General features: G+C 48.1%; 1 protein-coding gene, 1 long non-coding RNA gene and 1 pseudogene across 2 annotated transcripts; all 3 read right to left on the bottom strand.

Moving 5' to 3' along the window:
- Positions 1-636: 636 nt before the first annotated feature.
- Positions 637-4,063, bottom strand: LOC115314059 (annotated as a pseudogene).
- Positions 4,064-7,268: 3,205 nt separating this feature from the next.
- LOC115327047 lies at positions 7,269-10,252 on the bottom strand. Its single transcript, XM_040215376.3, has 3 exons — positions 10,156-10,252; positions 7,816-7,937; positions 7,269-7,449 (listed from the first exon to the last, which is right to left on the bottom strand). Exons 1-3 carry the CDS (start codon positions 10,209-10,211, stop codon positions 7,352-7,354), a joined length of 276 nt encoding a protein of 91 aa, XP_040071310.1. The 5' UTR covers positions 10,212-10,252; the 3' UTR covers positions 7,269-7,351.
- A 370-nt stretch (positions 10,253-10,622) lies between these two features.
- LOC121832908 lies at positions 10,623-14,640 on the bottom strand. The gene is made up of 5 exons (XR_005716291.2): positions 14,586-14,640; positions 13,614-13,721; positions 11,811-11,869; positions 11,188-11,260; positions 10,623-10,709 (listed from the first exon to the last, which is right to left on the bottom strand). It is a non-coding gene; the product is annotated as an uncharacterized LOC121832908 (long non-coding RNA).
- Positions 14,641-16,831: the final 2,191 nt, after the last annotated feature.

Raw genomic sequence — 16,831 nt, 5'->3', positions numbered from 1 at the left:
CGGAAGCCTCGGCCAGTAATACCTCAACAATTTCGTCCCAGAGTACTCTTGTGACTGTGGCTCGTACGCAAGTAGCGAGGTCAACAGCGTTTATTCCACGCATAATGAGGCCTTATATACAGTATGCTCTAGTGGCGCAGTTGCCGTGCCGATGACAAGGCTGATTCGGTATCAGCTAGTGACGCTGCGCTACATCTTTCTTTTTTCAAACAAAACAAAAGTAACCGAAAAGGGAAAAAGAAACATACAAAAAACAAGGAATAGAGGATATTACGCTTGTACGATCGCGCTTAAAGTTCTTCTGGTCTTGGATATCTGGCGGAGCTCCGCCGTTGTCTTGAACTCCTCCTGAGCTCCTGGGTTGGAAGGTCTTGTGATGGTGGGGCTCCCGTTGAGGGTTCATCTCTGACCTGGCAGCCAGTGGATTCAGCAGCCGCAGTGATGACAAGTTGCTCTTGCCGCGGCAGCAATTCAGTAGCCGCCGTGGTGATGAGTTGTTGCTGCCGAGGCGGCAACCCGCGCAGGTGCTCTCTCGTTCTGCATAGCACACGTCCGTCACCAGTTTCGATCCCAAAAAAGCGGGGAGGCCCCGCACGCCTCATGACGACTGCTAGAGACCACGTACGTGAATAGGCGTCAAATGTAGACACCTGCTGATCATCTTGTAGTTCTGGAAGGGTCTTTGTTCTGTTGTAGAAGGTTCGCTCCTTGCAGCGGACCTCTTGTAGTCGATTGTGCACCTCCCTGGGCGGTACAGGTTCCAGGCAGCAGTCGGGAACCGGAAGCAGTGTGCGTGTCTGGCGACCCATTAGCCGCTGTACTGGTGACTTGAGCAGGTTATCCCTTGGGCTGTAGCGCCATTCCAGGAGGGCGCTGCAGAAGTCGAGGGTGTTGTAGGAGCACCTCGTTATCACTTTCTTTGCTTCTTGTACGGCTCCCTCAGCCATTCCGTATGAGCGATGGTTGTGAGGGCTTGACGTGACGTGAATGATTCGAAACTTACAAAGTCCTTGAAGTTGTCGCTGTTGAAGGGGGCCCATTGTCACTGCACAATTTGGCTGGTATCCCATGAGTAGCGAAGACTTCTGCACAGGTGGATACCACTGAAGCTGCCGTGGGCTGTCGCAATTCTTTCATCTCGGAAAGAAAAGAGTAGAAGTCAACAATTATAGTCCGATTGTTGTGGTAGAACAAGTCTAGCCCCACCAGCTGCCACGGTAGGTTGGGTAGTTCATGGCTCAGTAATGGTAATCTTACGTTTCTGGGCTTATGCTTCGTGCAGACCTCACATGACTTTGCAAGAGCTTCAATGTCGCATGACATGGTCGGCCAATACATCACTTCTCTAGCGCGCATCTTCATTTTTCCTTCACCCCCATGTGCGGCATGCAAAAGTTTCAAAATCTCTGTCCTCTTGTCCTTTGGAATTACCACTTTGTTACTCCTGAAGACCAGCCCATCTTCCACGAGCATCTCGTCTCTGTAGTTCCAGTACGTTCGAAGTTCCTCCGGGACGTCTCGTTTCTCAGCTGGCCAAGATGCTGATACATACTCTCTGAGCTAGATGAAAGCCGCGTCGTTTTCTGTCGCTTGGAGGATGTCGTGCAGCCGTGCATGTGAAACTAATAGCGTGGAAACAATGTTTACTTGAAACTGGTCACTTTCGTCTTCTCGCATAGTTTTGGTTGGGAACCTTGACAACGCGTCCGCTAGAAAAAGCTCCTTCCCTGGCTTGTACTGCACGTAAAAGGGGTATCGCTAAAGCAGTAGCCTCATCCTTTCAAATTCTTTATTGATCCCTGAATCAGAGAAAGGAGGCAAAGAGGGGTTTCCTGAATATTGCTTCCAGTGGCTTATGATCCGATTCCACAGTCAGACATGAGTGCCCTAATATATAATCTTTAAACTTGCTGTATCCGTGTACTATAGCGAGCGCCTTTTTTTTCAATCTGGGCGTATTTTTGCTGACTCTCGGTGAGAGAGCGTGATGAGTAGTCAATGAGATGTCTGCTCCGAATAATCACCGCCCCGACGCCGGTTCGGCTGGCATCCACTGAAAACGTCACTGGTTTACCTTGCCCAAAATAAGAAGGTACCGGCGCCTTGATAAGCGACTCTCTGATGGCGCGTTCACACTGGAAGTGGATCCGCAAACGCGAAGCGGATCCGCGCGTTCTCAACCGCAAAGCGAGGATCGAGCGGTTGGAGCGCGTTTTTGCCAAACGCTTCGGGACCGATTTCTCCCAACCGCTTTCACGAACCGCAAAGCGGCAACGAATCACAACGAGACGCTGACGTGACGTCAGTGACTTTCGAAACAAGAGGTCACCTGTCGCTGGTGGGGCGTCCAAGGCGCTGTTGCCCTAGCGCTCTAGTCCTAGCTTTCGAAATATCAACGGAGAAATGTGACGTTCACGTCCGTCACTTGGATCCACCGCGAAAAGAATTGACATGTCATTTTAACGGGCTTCGCACCGGTTATTTAGTTCGGGTAAGAGTTTGTTGATTATCCCGGGTGCCACAGCCCAAGCTCGCTGCATTCTTAGTCTCTCCGTAGAACGTCGGAACCCGCCCCTGATCGATCGAAATGTCAGTTTCTACCCACTAAGATAGTCGCGTGAACTATTGAAAGCTTTCGACACCGTGCATGACCACCACGAAGGCCGATAGATACGTCGTGAGCTTGATTGCGTAGCCAACGTACTACCGCGGAGCGAACGGGGTACCTGCGCTAGTTCGACCTGTAACGTTTACTACTAACAAGAGAAATAAAGGGAACCCAATCAAGGAATAAAGTGTACGTACCAGACGATGCATAGGCAATCCATACGGCGTTTATTTGAGCTTAATGTAAAAAAAACAGTAGACTCGATCGACGTGCGAGCGACGAGAGGTCCGCCACCAACGAAGCCACGACCGGCTAGCACCGAACACATTCCCCCGCACCACGGTCCACCCCACCGCTCGCAACTTCGAAAATGATAAGAGCGAACAACGAGGGGGGGGGGGAAACTGGCCTTCTATTCCGAAAACAAGGTCAGCTATTCATGCGGGAAGGGTCCACTTCGAAGAAAAGGTGGGGGGCATCCTGTTCTGAGTCAGCAAGGCGGGCCTAGCTGGGATTTGCTTGTGGGCGAAGTCGAGGGAATCGCAGGCAAGTTTGGCGGGCCCGTGCTTTGTTTTTCGCTGCCTGAACTCGTGATGCGTGCGAACATCCCGGAGAAAAATTTTCAGAGTGGCAAAATAGCAAAAGTTCGGCTTTGGATTGTTGATTAAAGTGGATTTTGGATTGTAAAACAGGGTTGCCAAAGCAAGTCTCAAAATATCACGCGTGATCGCCGAGAAACTGCCAGCCGCCTCTCGGTGTGTCTGAACGGGGTCACTCGCGAACCGCATCCGCAACCGCTTCACGAACGCGGATCCGCTTCCAGTGTGAATGCACCATGAGCGTTTTAAAACTGCTTTGTTGACGCTCGGTCCATACCCAAGTGATATCATTTTTCAACAGCTCGCGTAATTGTGCTGCGAGAGCAGACATATTTGGTATGAATCTTGCGACCAAATTCGTCAGGCCAAGAAACATTTGTAATTCTTTACGGTCTCTGGGCTCCGGAACAGCAAGGATATCCTCGACTCGTTCTGGGTCTAGGCTCAGACCTTTAATCGTAAAAATGTGGGCTAGGTACCGTACTTGGTCCTACAAAAAATGACACTCTTTTAGATTCAACTTCAGATCGTGTTTCTCGCAGCGTTCCAGCAAGTTCTTCAGGTTCGCGTCATGTTCTTGTATTGTGGTTCCCCAAACTAAAATGTCGTCCATGACGACTGCTACGTTCTTCAGTCCCTCTAGGATACCGTGCATTGGGCGCTGGAATACTTCTGGGGCTGAGGAAATTCCGAACGGCATGCGCAGAAACCTGCGTCTGCCATAATGGGTGCTCATGGTACAGATGTGCGAACTTGCCTCTCAAAACTTTACTTGCCAGAAGCCCGATGACGCATACAATGTCGAAAAAAACTTGGCGCCCTGCAGATGTGGAGCTACATCTTCTGGCGTCGGCATGGGATAATGTTCGCGTAATAGACGTTTGTCAAGATTAGATGGGTCTAAGCAAATTCTGACCTTATCTTTGTTTACGACGGCCACCATGTAACCCGACCATTCCGTTGGTTCGTTTACCTTCGTGACGACTTGATCCGCTTCCATGCAGTCTAACTCTGCCTTCTCTATCCTTGAGGGCCACATGTATTCGTCTTGCATGCTTTGACGGTGCCCTTGGATCCTGGTTGTAGCTTCATATCGTAGACCACACTCTTCAGCTGGCCGAGCCCCTGAAAAACTGCTTCAAAAGGTCGTGCTGCACCGTAGAGCTCTGCGGTGCTCACACCCGCAACGCAGGTAATAAGTCCGAGGCGTTCTGCTACACTGCCACTCAAGGTGTCTGGAACCTCTTGGCGTACAACAAAAACCCAGCGTGACATTTCTTGTCTTGATTACCTACATTGAGGCAAATTCTTTCTGGTGCCTTTTCTGCATGACCGAAGAACGTGTTCAGGGTGACGTTGCACTTTACTGTTGGCTTCGTCGTAATTGGCCTAGTGCGGCCCTGGAGACGACACAACAATTGGCTTCGGTATCTATTTTCCAATGAACGGGAACGCCTTCTAGTGTCACCGCAGCCGTCCATAGATCCTCGCAAGATACAGCACCGAGAGTTAGCGCTTCCAAGTACGTCTCGTCATCGCTAGCCACAACCTCGTGTGCTTGCTGAACGGGGGCCCTTTTTTGCCCTGACTTGCAAACTTTCGCGAAGTGATTAAGGCTTCCGCACTTGTTGCATTTCTTTCCGGCGACGGGGCAAACCTTAGTTCTATGTTTCGTAAACCCACACTTTTGGCACAATTATCCGATTTCTTGTACTAAGTTGACTTCGTTTTCGCGTTCCTTTGCTCCGCTTTGTATTGTATTGCATCGTTATTCGCCCTGTTCCCAGGCTCTTCATCTTTCCACTGCTTTGGTGTAGGACAGGTTGTCGGAGATGAGCTTTTGCTGAAGTTTCTTGTTCCGAAAGCCCAGAATGATTCTACTTCTAAGTAGACGTTCTTCGAGATCCCCAAACTCGCAGTTGTTTGCCAAAATACGAATGTCAGTTAACCATTCGCTGAAAGGTTCCCCTTCTTTCTGGTCCCTCGTACCAAACACAAACTCGTTCCAAGTTTGGTTTGTAGCCGGCTTGTAGAAGCTATCAAACTTCCCAATGATAGTCGTCACGTCTTGTCTCTCCTCCTGGTTTACAAACGTAAACAAGCTGAACGATTTCCTTGCATCTTCCCCGACTATCATTAACAGGGTCGCCGCCCGGACTTCTTTCGGTTGATGGCTGAGCAGGGTGGCCGTAGAAAACAGTTGAAACTCACATTTCCAAGTTGTCCAGTTCCGCCACAGGTCCCCCGACGTGTCCAGGGGTTTCGGGGGCTGCAGCACCGTTGTACAGGTCAGCACAATGGCCTGCTGCGGAGACGCCATCGTTTGGGCGGTGTGGCTGTCGCCTACTTTCCGTCGCTCAGCGGCTACTTCATGGATCCGCGGCGCTCGGGCGATAAAGCGCTTCTGACACCATGTGGCTCGTACGCAAGTAGCGATGTCAACAACGTTTATTGCACGCACCATAAGGCCTTATATACAGTATGCCCTAGCGGCGCAGTTGCCGTACCGATGACAAGGCTGCCGATGACAAGGCTGATTTAGTGTCAGCCAGTGGCGCAGTGCTACAGTAACAAAGGTGTCCGGACGTCAGGTCGTCGTGGCAGGCTTTCAAAATCTCCCAAGTTAAGTAGGGATTACCAGCAGCCATGGCTTCTTGTTGTCTCCAGAGTTCCCCTTGTAAAGCACACCTTGTCGAGCGACGAAGGCAAGGCTCGCGAGAGGTCGCGGCAGATATTACCCTTCGTCCCTCGAGGTGCTCGATTAGCGCGCGCAGCTAAGGGTCGTCTTGTTCACGTCGTGCAATGTTGTCGGTGTTCGCTGCGCCTAGAAAAAACTCGTCGTCATCTGTTGTTGCTGCTCCCGGATGGTGTCTCGAAAGGGACTCTGGGCGGGCAGTTGGCGTCGCTGTGCGTGCTGCCTAACTTGTAGACTATTGTTATGTTGAGCTCCGGTAGTTGGAGACTCCACCGAGCGAGGCGTCTTTAAGGGCCCTCGAGGTTCGCAAGCCACAGAGCGAGTGGTGGTTTGTTTTACGCATTCGTTCAATGTTGGATGGATGCGTAAAAATTGGGAAATGCAAGTCAGCGTTAACACGCGAAATCGTAGAAGCCGAGCACATTGATTATTTAGGAGACTCGTCTGTTGCTATGCCGTCGATTGGGTTATAGGAGAAGGCATTGTTTTTCCTCAGAACAACCCTATCGAAAAGACCATCAGGAAAATCCTGATGGTCTGATGGTCTGATGGAGTCGTATTTTGGGGCGTCTGATGGTTCGATGGCCTGATGGTCTGTTGGCCTGATGGTTTGATGGTCTACTGGCCTGATGGTTTGATGGTCTGTTGGCCTGATGGTTTGATGGCCTGATGGTTTGATGGTCTGTTGGTTTGGTCTGATGGTCGAATGACCTGTCGTATTTTGAGACGCCTATTTTTTAACGTTTGATTATGGTGGTTTCATGGCTAATTTGAAACAGTTCGAGTTGGCCACAACTTAAAAAACAACAATATGTGAATGCATAATCTGGAAACTTAATTATGCCATGCCTGGAGCATGACGAGGTGCATATCCCACTTAGAATTTAATTATATTGTCCACTGCATACTGGTAATCGCCAGCGCGACATTTGAGTACGGCGAATACAGCTACTAACAAGAATAAAGACAAACAAGCTGCATTGCTTTGATATTTTTATTATGAAGTTATGAAATCATACATTGTTTCGCTCAGCGGAATGGCTAGGTGGTACAGAAAAACCAGAAACATTTGAGGAAGTACTATTGTGACCAATATTAGTTGAAGCGCCATGGCGCATGGCGTGTGGTACTATCAGAGCCACCTGTCGGATTTTCAGTGAACCTCTGTGTTTCCTGAGGTTTAGGCAGGTTGCTTCTTGCACTCATTGTGCCACTATGAGCTGAAAATTGACACGAACGGCATAGTGGTGCAACGAGCACAAAAAGTGATTTGTTTCTACCTCAACGCATACCAAGGTTTGCTGAACAATCTGAGAGACAACTCTCATCGCGTGCCACGTGCAGTGGCGTTGCAGCTCATATTGGCTGCGATAGTACATTTGTTCCATTTCAATAGTATTGCCAATATATAAATTAAGCTAAATTAATATGAAGAAAAGGTTAAAAAGGCTACAACATGGGGTGCAAGTGATGGCAGACCTGCAACAGCATGGGCAGTCCGTGGTGGGACCACGCATCGGGGGAGGACAGGCAGCAAAGGGATGAGCCTGGACATATCAAGGGCAATTCAGAGATCAGCAATGAGTCCAAACACAGGGCGACCATTGACATACGTAAACAGCAGAGTGGGCCTAGAGACGACTAAGGGGCAGTAAGAGTGACATGCTTCATTGTAATTGTGTGACTATGCAACTTTTTGGAGAGTGAGCGAGCACGGCCGCAACCCACAGCCTTTTTCAAGTGGTCAGCTGATCAACAGACTACTTTAAAGTTGTTTGCATAAACATTTAGATATATTAACCTCTAAATAATTTATCTATATCTATACCATCATTTAAAATAATTGCTTGCAAACTTCAGACCCAAAATAGTATATTACTTAATTAAGGAAGTTAGAGTATAGATGCACATACCTTTGTAGTGATTTCTCTTGAGATTAGACAGCTTTTCTGACAGGTACCGCCGTATCTTCTGGTGCCGGGCTGCCCTTTCAGCCTGGCGGTACCTTTCTCCCTCAGGTGTAGTCAAAAGCAGCCTGGAATATTGAAATTCCAGGGTAATTATTTTTTGCAGTGCTCAGACTTAAAACAATATAGAACGTCATAAATACGGGCTGGAGGGTCATAGTTTGAGAAGACCAAGGGTAAATTAGTCTCAAATAAAAGCAATTAAGTGGCAGCTGGCACCTAACAAGCCTTCAACGTTTCTTAGTATTTACAGTGTTCAGAGATCATCATGAAAGCAAAAGTACCGCAGTATCCTGATTTATGTTCCACTCCCAATAGACAGCTCACCCTGGCTTCTGTTAGATCCTTTTAAGCACAAAACAGGTAGCCTATGTCTATAAATCTCACTGCTAGGCTAGTGACATTGTAAAAAATAGGAGCTACAACTGTAGATAAGTAGACAATGTAAGTTGGAAACTGCTTATACTTGGTTATCATCCCTCGCTGTGGTAACAGCTTAGACACGCCACAGAATTAAAAAATAGCATCATCAGCACCAGAAAGAACAATGCAGTTCTATATAAAAACAATCTTTCACATTCCCTGAAAGATCTTCCATTCATGGCCTGGCTCTAAATTTAAAGGTAATTAAACAGTCTTTCAATGTGCACCTGGTGGAGGCCTCCGAAGCTTCGTTGGGAGGTAATCTAGCAATGTTGGGGATCTTGGACGTAGTCGTGACATGGCGAAAACTGCTATGTAGCTGCACTACACATCGGAGCAGCGCCGCTGTTTGGAGGTATACTCAACTGTTCGAGTAATCTCGCCCTGAACCCGATGACCTTGACATTACTTATCTCACACATAGGCGCTTAGACGGCTTAGTCCGCTTTGGTCCACGTAAAGCCCACAGGTGTTTCAAATGGCTAGGCTGTAACACGTCTACACCACCACTATGCACCCGAACGGCACAGCTCGTAGCCACGCCAGCTTGGCCGGATAGCCCACGACGCATCGAGCTCTCCGTTGACTTCTCTTCGAGCACTTGCTCGAGTTTGTTGCTTAGAACGAAAAATAAAATTATTTGTTCAAAATACAAATGTGTGAATTATTTACGGTTATTATCTGTTATGATTGACTCATTCTTGGCGGGGTACCCCCCTCACATGTCCAGGTGTTAGCAGACAACCTACTAGAGTAAAATCTCGGTGATACTAACTGGTACGAACTTCGGAATAAAACAAAAATAACAAATTCCCCGGCCGAAGTGCATTGCATACGACGTGAAAATTTTTGGGTGTTCCGAATTCCGCTACGCGCTGCGACGGCTGATACGAATGCGTGCTCCACAACTGATAGTGGCAAGGAGGCCACGATCGGCGACTGTAAGCTTTCAAGGCTCCGGGCGGCTGATTGCCTGCTGCTGCCAGGGATCAGCCGCACTTTACCCAAAAACTGGAGCTCAAAATTACATGCATGTTACAATCGGACCCAAAAACCAAAACTAAACAAAATGCTAAAAAAAACTGTGCAAAGTGGCCAGCCCCATCACCATCAACACATGTTTCAAATCCAATCCAATCTGAATCCAAAATCGCTTTTTTGTTTTTGCGATCTCGTGGAATGGTGTTTCAGCCTTGGAAAAGCAAAACCGATTTTACTATAAGGTTACCTCTAAAAAAACAAAGTAACTGCGTTGGCAAAAACAGAAAACCGAGTGATGTTGGTGGCGTCTTCGGTGCGGTCCACGGTGACATGCGAGCTTGGTTGGAAAGACAAAGAAACCGAATTTTTGCTTGCAAGTTTTTGATGTAGGGCTTCAACAGCACATAGTGTGGGCACTTTCCGAGTATGTGCATTTGATAAAATGTTTTCCACAAAGTGTATGTTGCTCAGCCGTCATTATTTTATCTGCGAAGTAGAATCTACATTTATCTGCGCAGTAGAATAGACATTAATTCATTTTTCAACATTCGTGGGTTGATTGTAACCGTGTGTTACTATCGGGGGCGTGTTAGAATCATGTAAATTGCATACAAGATATTTTCTGCCATAAATAAATGCACATTCATGCATTCTTTGTATTTCAAAATATAAATTTTGTTTCGTTTCGTTGATACGAATTTAGCATGAAATATTTTACGCGATTCCGCGAGATTCATATCAAGATTTTAAAAATGTTTGCTTAATGAGAGAGCCTGCACCTTGCGCTGAGTGAGCGGGGCAAACGCCTTCTCTTGCCTCGCTGCCTTTGCCTTGTTGGAGAGGGTGCCGGTCACCGACCTCTCCAAAAGCACTTCCACTCACCCTATGGAAGCAGCAGTGATCTTGCAAAACATGGAGTCGCACTCTGCTTTCCGCATGTTGCCCGCATTCCTGGTTGACGTGCACACCTTGCCCGACATAGATCTGTTATAAACAAAAGCGAGAAACAGCTTCACATATACCAGTCGTTGACGTAGAGTGGTACTGTATACTCCGAGATGCATTGAAAATGCACTAAAGTAATTGCATTAATGAAATTTAGGCCTTTAAATTTAACACAGCACTACACATAAATTCCTATCTTCATGGGCATCTGCGAAGCTGATGGGCCTACAAAGCTTCATGGCATCTGCATGAAACAGCTACATAATCCCTTAGTTGCATCAGGTGAGCATGACAACATAATGTTTTCCAGGCACTGGCTGTAACCACAATTAAGAGCCTGGCTACAATAATGTTTTAATGACTTCTTGTTGCAATCGATTCAATCTACTGTGCTTACATTATCTCAGGAGTGACCAAAGTGAGGCTCGCGAGCTGCACGCGGCTCTTTGCGGGTCCAAGTGCAGCTCGCGGCTCCCTGGAAAACGTGTCCCCTAGACGAAAAGGGTTCTAGAATTTAGAAAGAGCTACAAGTCTTGGCAGCCTGGCAACACACTACATATATACACCTGGAATTCTTTTTGCCACGTAGATGCGTCGAGTGACCGTTTCCTTTATTGTTCTAGAAAGACTTTCAACCGTATACGCATAACAGTTGTCAGGGGCAGCGACTGGCTAGTGAATCGTGTATTAATTTTTGCTTAGCAGTGGAAAGGACCTTCTGATGCATATTGTCATTTGTTGTTATCGCCCATTATACTTGTCCTCTATGGAAATAACTGTTCCCTCCATATTGTTTCTTGTTAAAAGTAGCCCCCCCCCCCCCCCACTTTCTTTTTTCCAGCGACTCTAAACTTTCGTAGTTTTGTCTGCGGCTCTAACTCCATGTCACTCTGGCCACCCCTGCACTATCCTAAACTCTTTTAATGTATATTATACACTGAATGAAAGTGAAAAGTTTTTCTATTTTACCATTCCTTCCTTTTCTGGAGGCCGATGCTAGGATCCACGATCTCATTCTTTGCAAGGATGTCCTCGTCAGCAACTAAAAAAAAACAATATCACATTAAAGAGGTACAGAAACCAAATTCCAGCGTTCATTTTATCACTTGAATGAGTTGCAGGTTGCAACATAACCTCAAAAATACCAGTCTTTTGCTGAAGGGCACAAGCAAACTAATTTTAAAGCTAATCAAACAATCTTTCAATGTGCACCTGGTGGATGCATGTGGAGCCTATTTCGGAGGTAATCTAGCAACATTGGGGAACTTGCTACGTAGTCATGACGTAGGAAGGACATTCCTCGGTCATTCTGCACAGCAACAGAGCGCAGCCACAACAGTAGAGTAGAGAGCTCTTTGCCGTTTATGCCTTCTTTCTCAGCATTATTGTTTCTACCCTTTATGAATGAATATCCTCTATGCAAGATATAAGCCATGTGTTGCATATGACATGTTCGGCTCTATCACCGCACAGCAAACTTCTTTCATATACTGCAGGTTCATTAAAAAAGTTACCTTTTTAATGCTAAAGCATGGGTTCTGTGAGTACGGTAAACATACGAGTACCCATAGGTCAGGCCATAAATGACTTACGTGTTAGGCAGTAGGGCCCTACAGCACCTCCCGCATCAACAGCCGAGCCACAGGTAGTCCTGCAATTGATAGAGCAGGGTAAGTCAGAGAAAGGTGTTTCTAGCAGCTCTGCCGGTGTGGCCCCTAGCAGCATTACTCACGCACATTGGGGTGTAGGCAGAAAGCACGGCATTCCTCATCAACAAATCATGACAACACATTGTTGCCGGCATCAAACTGGATCCCTGTGCTATCTTTCTTTTTTTTTTGTAATTTAGTTGATTCTTTGTTTTCCTTGTCACTCCCGACTGCTTTACTGGCCTTTGTGAAATAAAGAAGGCTAGGTAAACTGCAAAGCCTTGACTGAGTGGTGAAACAGAGCAATCCCAAGGAAGTATAAATGTTAAGGACTCGACATGACATTACGCAGTGTTGGGGTTCCCAAGCTGCTTTCCACACTCACATTTTGTGCACGACCAGCTCTCTTTCTGCATCAGTTGGATTGGTCAGTTGTGTGCCCGTTTCGGTCGCTGCTAGCCATATGTGACTGGCGCTGCTTTTGAGAGCCTTGCAACATCGTCACTTTCAGCTTTTGTCCTGACATAAACCGCATCTAACAATTTCATTAGCGCGAAGATTTAGCTTTTGGACACTCCCAGAAAAAATAGGCTGTACCACATTACATAGACAGGTAATGATATTCTGGTGACAAAATTTTCACAAAAACTGCTTTGCGTTAGAGGGCACAGGGGCTGCCGTTCCTGGGAGGAGCAGCTTTGTGTGAACTTGCAGATGGTTCAGCTGCCTGTTTGCGCCTGGCCAGTTCAGTTGCCATTTCCTCTTGGGTTTCTTGTAGGTACAGTCGGGGACAAAAGTCTCCAGGACACGCAAGCTGCGACTGAAACGCATTCCTCTGCCATCTGCCGGCGGGTCGCCTGGTTTCGAGATCACAGAAGGGCGCACGTGCGTCCTATTGTACCTGCCAACGTGTGCGCTTTCCCGCTCTGCTGCGGCGCGGCGCCTAACTCGGAATCGGGCGCGTGGTACCACTTCGGAGATGGTGCTTACAGACATGGCACCTATAAAGCAAGAAGTCACGGCAGCTCAATTAAGCGATAAGCTGAACTGGTTATAAAGCAAGGTGCGCTGACACGACGAAATGCGGCGCAAAGCCCCAGGCGGTATCTTGAGTTTTGGAATGTGTAGCAGACGCTCGTCAGCCGCCAGCGCTATCTCCGAGGCGGTACCATGTGCCCGATTCCTAGTTAGGTGCTGTGCCGCAGAAGAGCAGGAAACGCACATGTTTGCAGGCAGAGTAGGATGCGCATGCGCTTTTGTGTGATCTCGAAACCAGGCGACCCGCCGGCAGGTGGCAGAGCAATGGGTTTCCGCCGCAGCTAGCACGTCCTGGGGACTTTTGTCTTCGACTGTACATTTGTGATCATGAATAAATAAATTGGTCAGGAAGCAATGGCAGGTGATGCAACATCAATGCAAGCCATGTATTATATGACTCGCATGAATTGACATTGAATCAGCCACGATTGTGCGCCTAAGTTTGTGCTGCGGAGTGCAAGAGATTGGCGCTCTGTCCATTAAATGGACAGAAGCGCCACCAAAGGACTGACACTCACACGTGCTCTTTTTGCACCGAGTATTTCTCGAAGTGCAAGTCATTTCTTCGCGCTGACAGAAACGTCGCCGAGACGAGGAGTGCAGTGGATCGCTGCCTCATTTCAGTTGAAGAATGCTTAACCCAGCGAGTAACATGATTTGATTTCAAAGCCAGGACCATTACGGAAAAGGTTTGTTCCTGAATCTCACCTGAAAACGAATTATCCATCGAACAGTAGCGTTATGATGGTACAGCGACAGAAAAGTTGTCGAGATGAGAGGACAGTCCGATCGCTGCCCTTTGTAGAATGCACAGCCCTGCGAATAAAGATACTTCGATTGGAAAGCGAAAACGTTGCGGAAACAGTTTGTCCATGCATCTCGCCTGAAAACTAATTAATGTGCTATTTATTGAACGGTGCTGTGCCAGTATTGGAGTAGCACATCGACAGGTTCCGTCTCGCACTGGAAGACGGAAACCCAAGATATCTGACAAGTTTGAAAGTTTCTTGTTTTGACAAGCGAGTTCAAGAATGTTGTCTTTCATTTGAATCTAAACAGCATGCATGGTCAATAAATAGATCGGTCAAAGTAACATTCAGCATATCTGGTCGAAGCGAGTCTTCAAACCTTTCACAAATATTAAAACATTCGTAAAAATTTTCTAACGTCGCCGCGCATTTCTTTTCTTTTTTTTGGGGGGGGGGGGGAGGGGGGGGGAGGGGGGTTTTTACTTCACAATTTTACAGAGCCCTTAATTAATTTATCTTCAAAATAATTTTGGCATCCGCGAGATGCTGGGTTCGTCATAAAACTGTGGTCGGAAGTGGCTTATACAGCTCGCCGACAGCTTCGGTGTGTTGCGCTACTGTACGCTATGCTTCGTTTAGTTGCTGCGCTCGGAGTGTGAAACTTGGAACGGTGGAGTACGAGTAAATTAGCGCGGACTTAAGGCACAGGAGCAATGGCGGCTTTTAGGGTGCCATATGATGTCACGTGCAAGGCAGTTCAGTCCACACGCTCAACTGAAGTATTAGCCCATGCATTCATCTGCCTAACTTGGTGCCCCATATAAGCAGTCTACAATATTCACTTTTAATTACAGTCGCAATAAAAAAGAAAGAAAACGGCGATTGCTTGTGGCTACGTCGCACTTTGGAATGGTAAAAAATACACACTCACCCGTCAGTTCGAGGATCTCGGCGTCGTAAAAGCCTCCTCGAGTGTTCGCGTCGCCGTCTCAAGACACCTTGTACGCCGTCCTACGCTCGAAGTCGACCACATTCGAAGGATTGCAGTTTTTAAATAAAGCCCTGTGGACGTCGCTTATTTCTCCGTTCTCGCAAAATCGAGTGAAACCTACCGAAATATCTAAAACCTCGAAAACACTCCACGAGGAAGGGTGAAGCTGCCGAGGCAACAAAGCGCACGAAACAACTGGATTTGGATTTGGATTCGAAGCTTTTGAAGACGCAGTTGCTCGAACGGATATAAGCGGCGAACGTTTTTCAAAATATAAAGTATACATTAAAATTAACGGATTGTCGAGTGTCGAACACTGCGTATGAACTTGAATGAGAACATTTTTGAGAGAAATCGGTCAAGTGTCAACACTGCGTGTAAAGAAACTGGCACCGCAAGTAGCCGATGCGTCGGCAGTGACAGTAGCCAATACATTAAAGACTAACTCATAATTTACGCGACCTTCGACAGTCCTCCGCCCGTGGTGCGGAGAAAGAAGAAGACGCCGTTCCAAACGGACGCTTTTCAATGTTCTCCAAGGAAAACTCACCGGCCACAGGCCGGGGAACTGTTGAGGCTTCGGCCGGTACTAAGGGAACTATGACTGAAGAATACCGGACCATCCTGCCACAATTGCCAACAGGAGAAATGGTGAAGAACAGCGTGGTGTTGCACTGCGACACCGGCGGACGCCCATACCGGGCCGAAGATTTCGTACGACCGTTACAACAGGCTGGAGTATTGTCGGAGTTGGCGGGTCTCGGAGCCTATCAGATGGGTCACGTGTGGCTCCTCAAGTTGAAAACACCAGAGGCCAAGGAGAAGCTGCTGCAAGCCGGTGAAATCCAGGTGAAGGGGCGTCGCTGCCTAGCGATTGACCCATATCGGAGAGAGGTCAGGGTGAAGCTGCATTGGGTGACCTTTGACGTGCCCGTCGACACTGTCCGCCGCGCTTTCGAACCGTACGGCGAGGTAAAGAGCGTCGTTCGTGAGATGTGGCAGGTGGACGGACTCGTGGGCGTCGAGTCTACAACGCTGTCCGTCGTCCTAACTCTCCGCCAGGACCTAACACTGGAGAGCCTGCAGCACCAGCTTCGATTCTACGGGGGCACGGTCCTGGTAGTGGTTCCGGGGCGTGCGCCCGTGTGCCTACGTTGCCGACGCATTGGGCACATACGGCGTGAGTGTAGGGCGCCTTGGTGCTCAGAGTGTCGTGGTTTCGGGCACGAAAGCACGGACTGCACCCGCAGGTATGCCCGGGCTGTGGCAGTGCACAACGATGGTGGCGGCGTCAACGAGGAACTGATGGACGAGGTCGAGGCCGAGGAAGCTGCAAGCGTGGCCGGGGGTGCGAAGAGTGAAGGTGCACACGGTAGCAACAGTCAAGCACCTACTGGGGCACCGAATACCACGGATGAGGAACGGCAAGGAAAGTCGGAGGCTGAGCAGACTTCTTCGACGACGGAAAGTAGCGAAGACAGGACTGTGCCTGGATCTGATACAACAAAAACCTCCGAGGGCGAGAAACACGGCAACGACATGGACTTCAACCCGGCGATGATTAAGCGAAGACACGAAAGGGCAGATGCGGCTGTGGCTCGACCAGGTGAGCAGCCTCGGCAGAGCTCGCAACAAGAGGGGGACGACGTCAAGAACAAGAAATGTCGCGGAGGGTCACCAAGGCGGTCATCGTCCTTGTCTCAAGGCAGCCCGCCGCCCCAGTAACTGTTTGTTATTGAGGCATGATATGCTCTTTGTGCGCACACGCAAATGACCACACCAGTCCTTGAAAAGCCATTGCGTGTAGGCACGTTGAATGTTCGAGGTCTAAGTGATAGGCGTAAGCAGTATCAGCTGAATCGCCTGTTTATTGACCAAGAGCTGGACATAGTCGCAATACAAGAGACAAAGGTGGAGAGCGACGAGCGCACTCAGAGCATGTTACGACCCTTTACATCGCGGTACAACGTTTGTGTAAGTCATGCAGTAGGAACTTTCGGAGGTTGCTGTTTGTTCTTAAAGGACTCAATAGGTATAACTGTAGAGTCTGTCGTCACATGTCTAACGGGTAAGCTTGTGATTTGTGATTTCACATACTATTTGAGACACTGGCGTGTTATTTGTCTGTACGCGCCGAAGTCTGCAGTGGACCGCAAAATCTTCTTTGAATTTGTCCGTGGCTACTG

The sequence above is a fragment of the Ixodes scapularis genome, unplaced genomic scaffold, assembly GCF_016920785.2.
Source record: "Ixodes scapularis isolate PalLabHiFi unplaced genomic scaffold, ASM1692078v2 PGA_scaffold1__304_contigs__length_218370807, whole genome shotgun sequence".
NCBI lineage: Eukaryota > Metazoa > Arthropoda > Arachnida > Ixodida > Ixodidae > Ixodes > Ixodes scapularis.
Note: the sequence above shows the minus strand (reverse complement) of the source record. Positions and strands in the feature narration are given on the sequence as shown.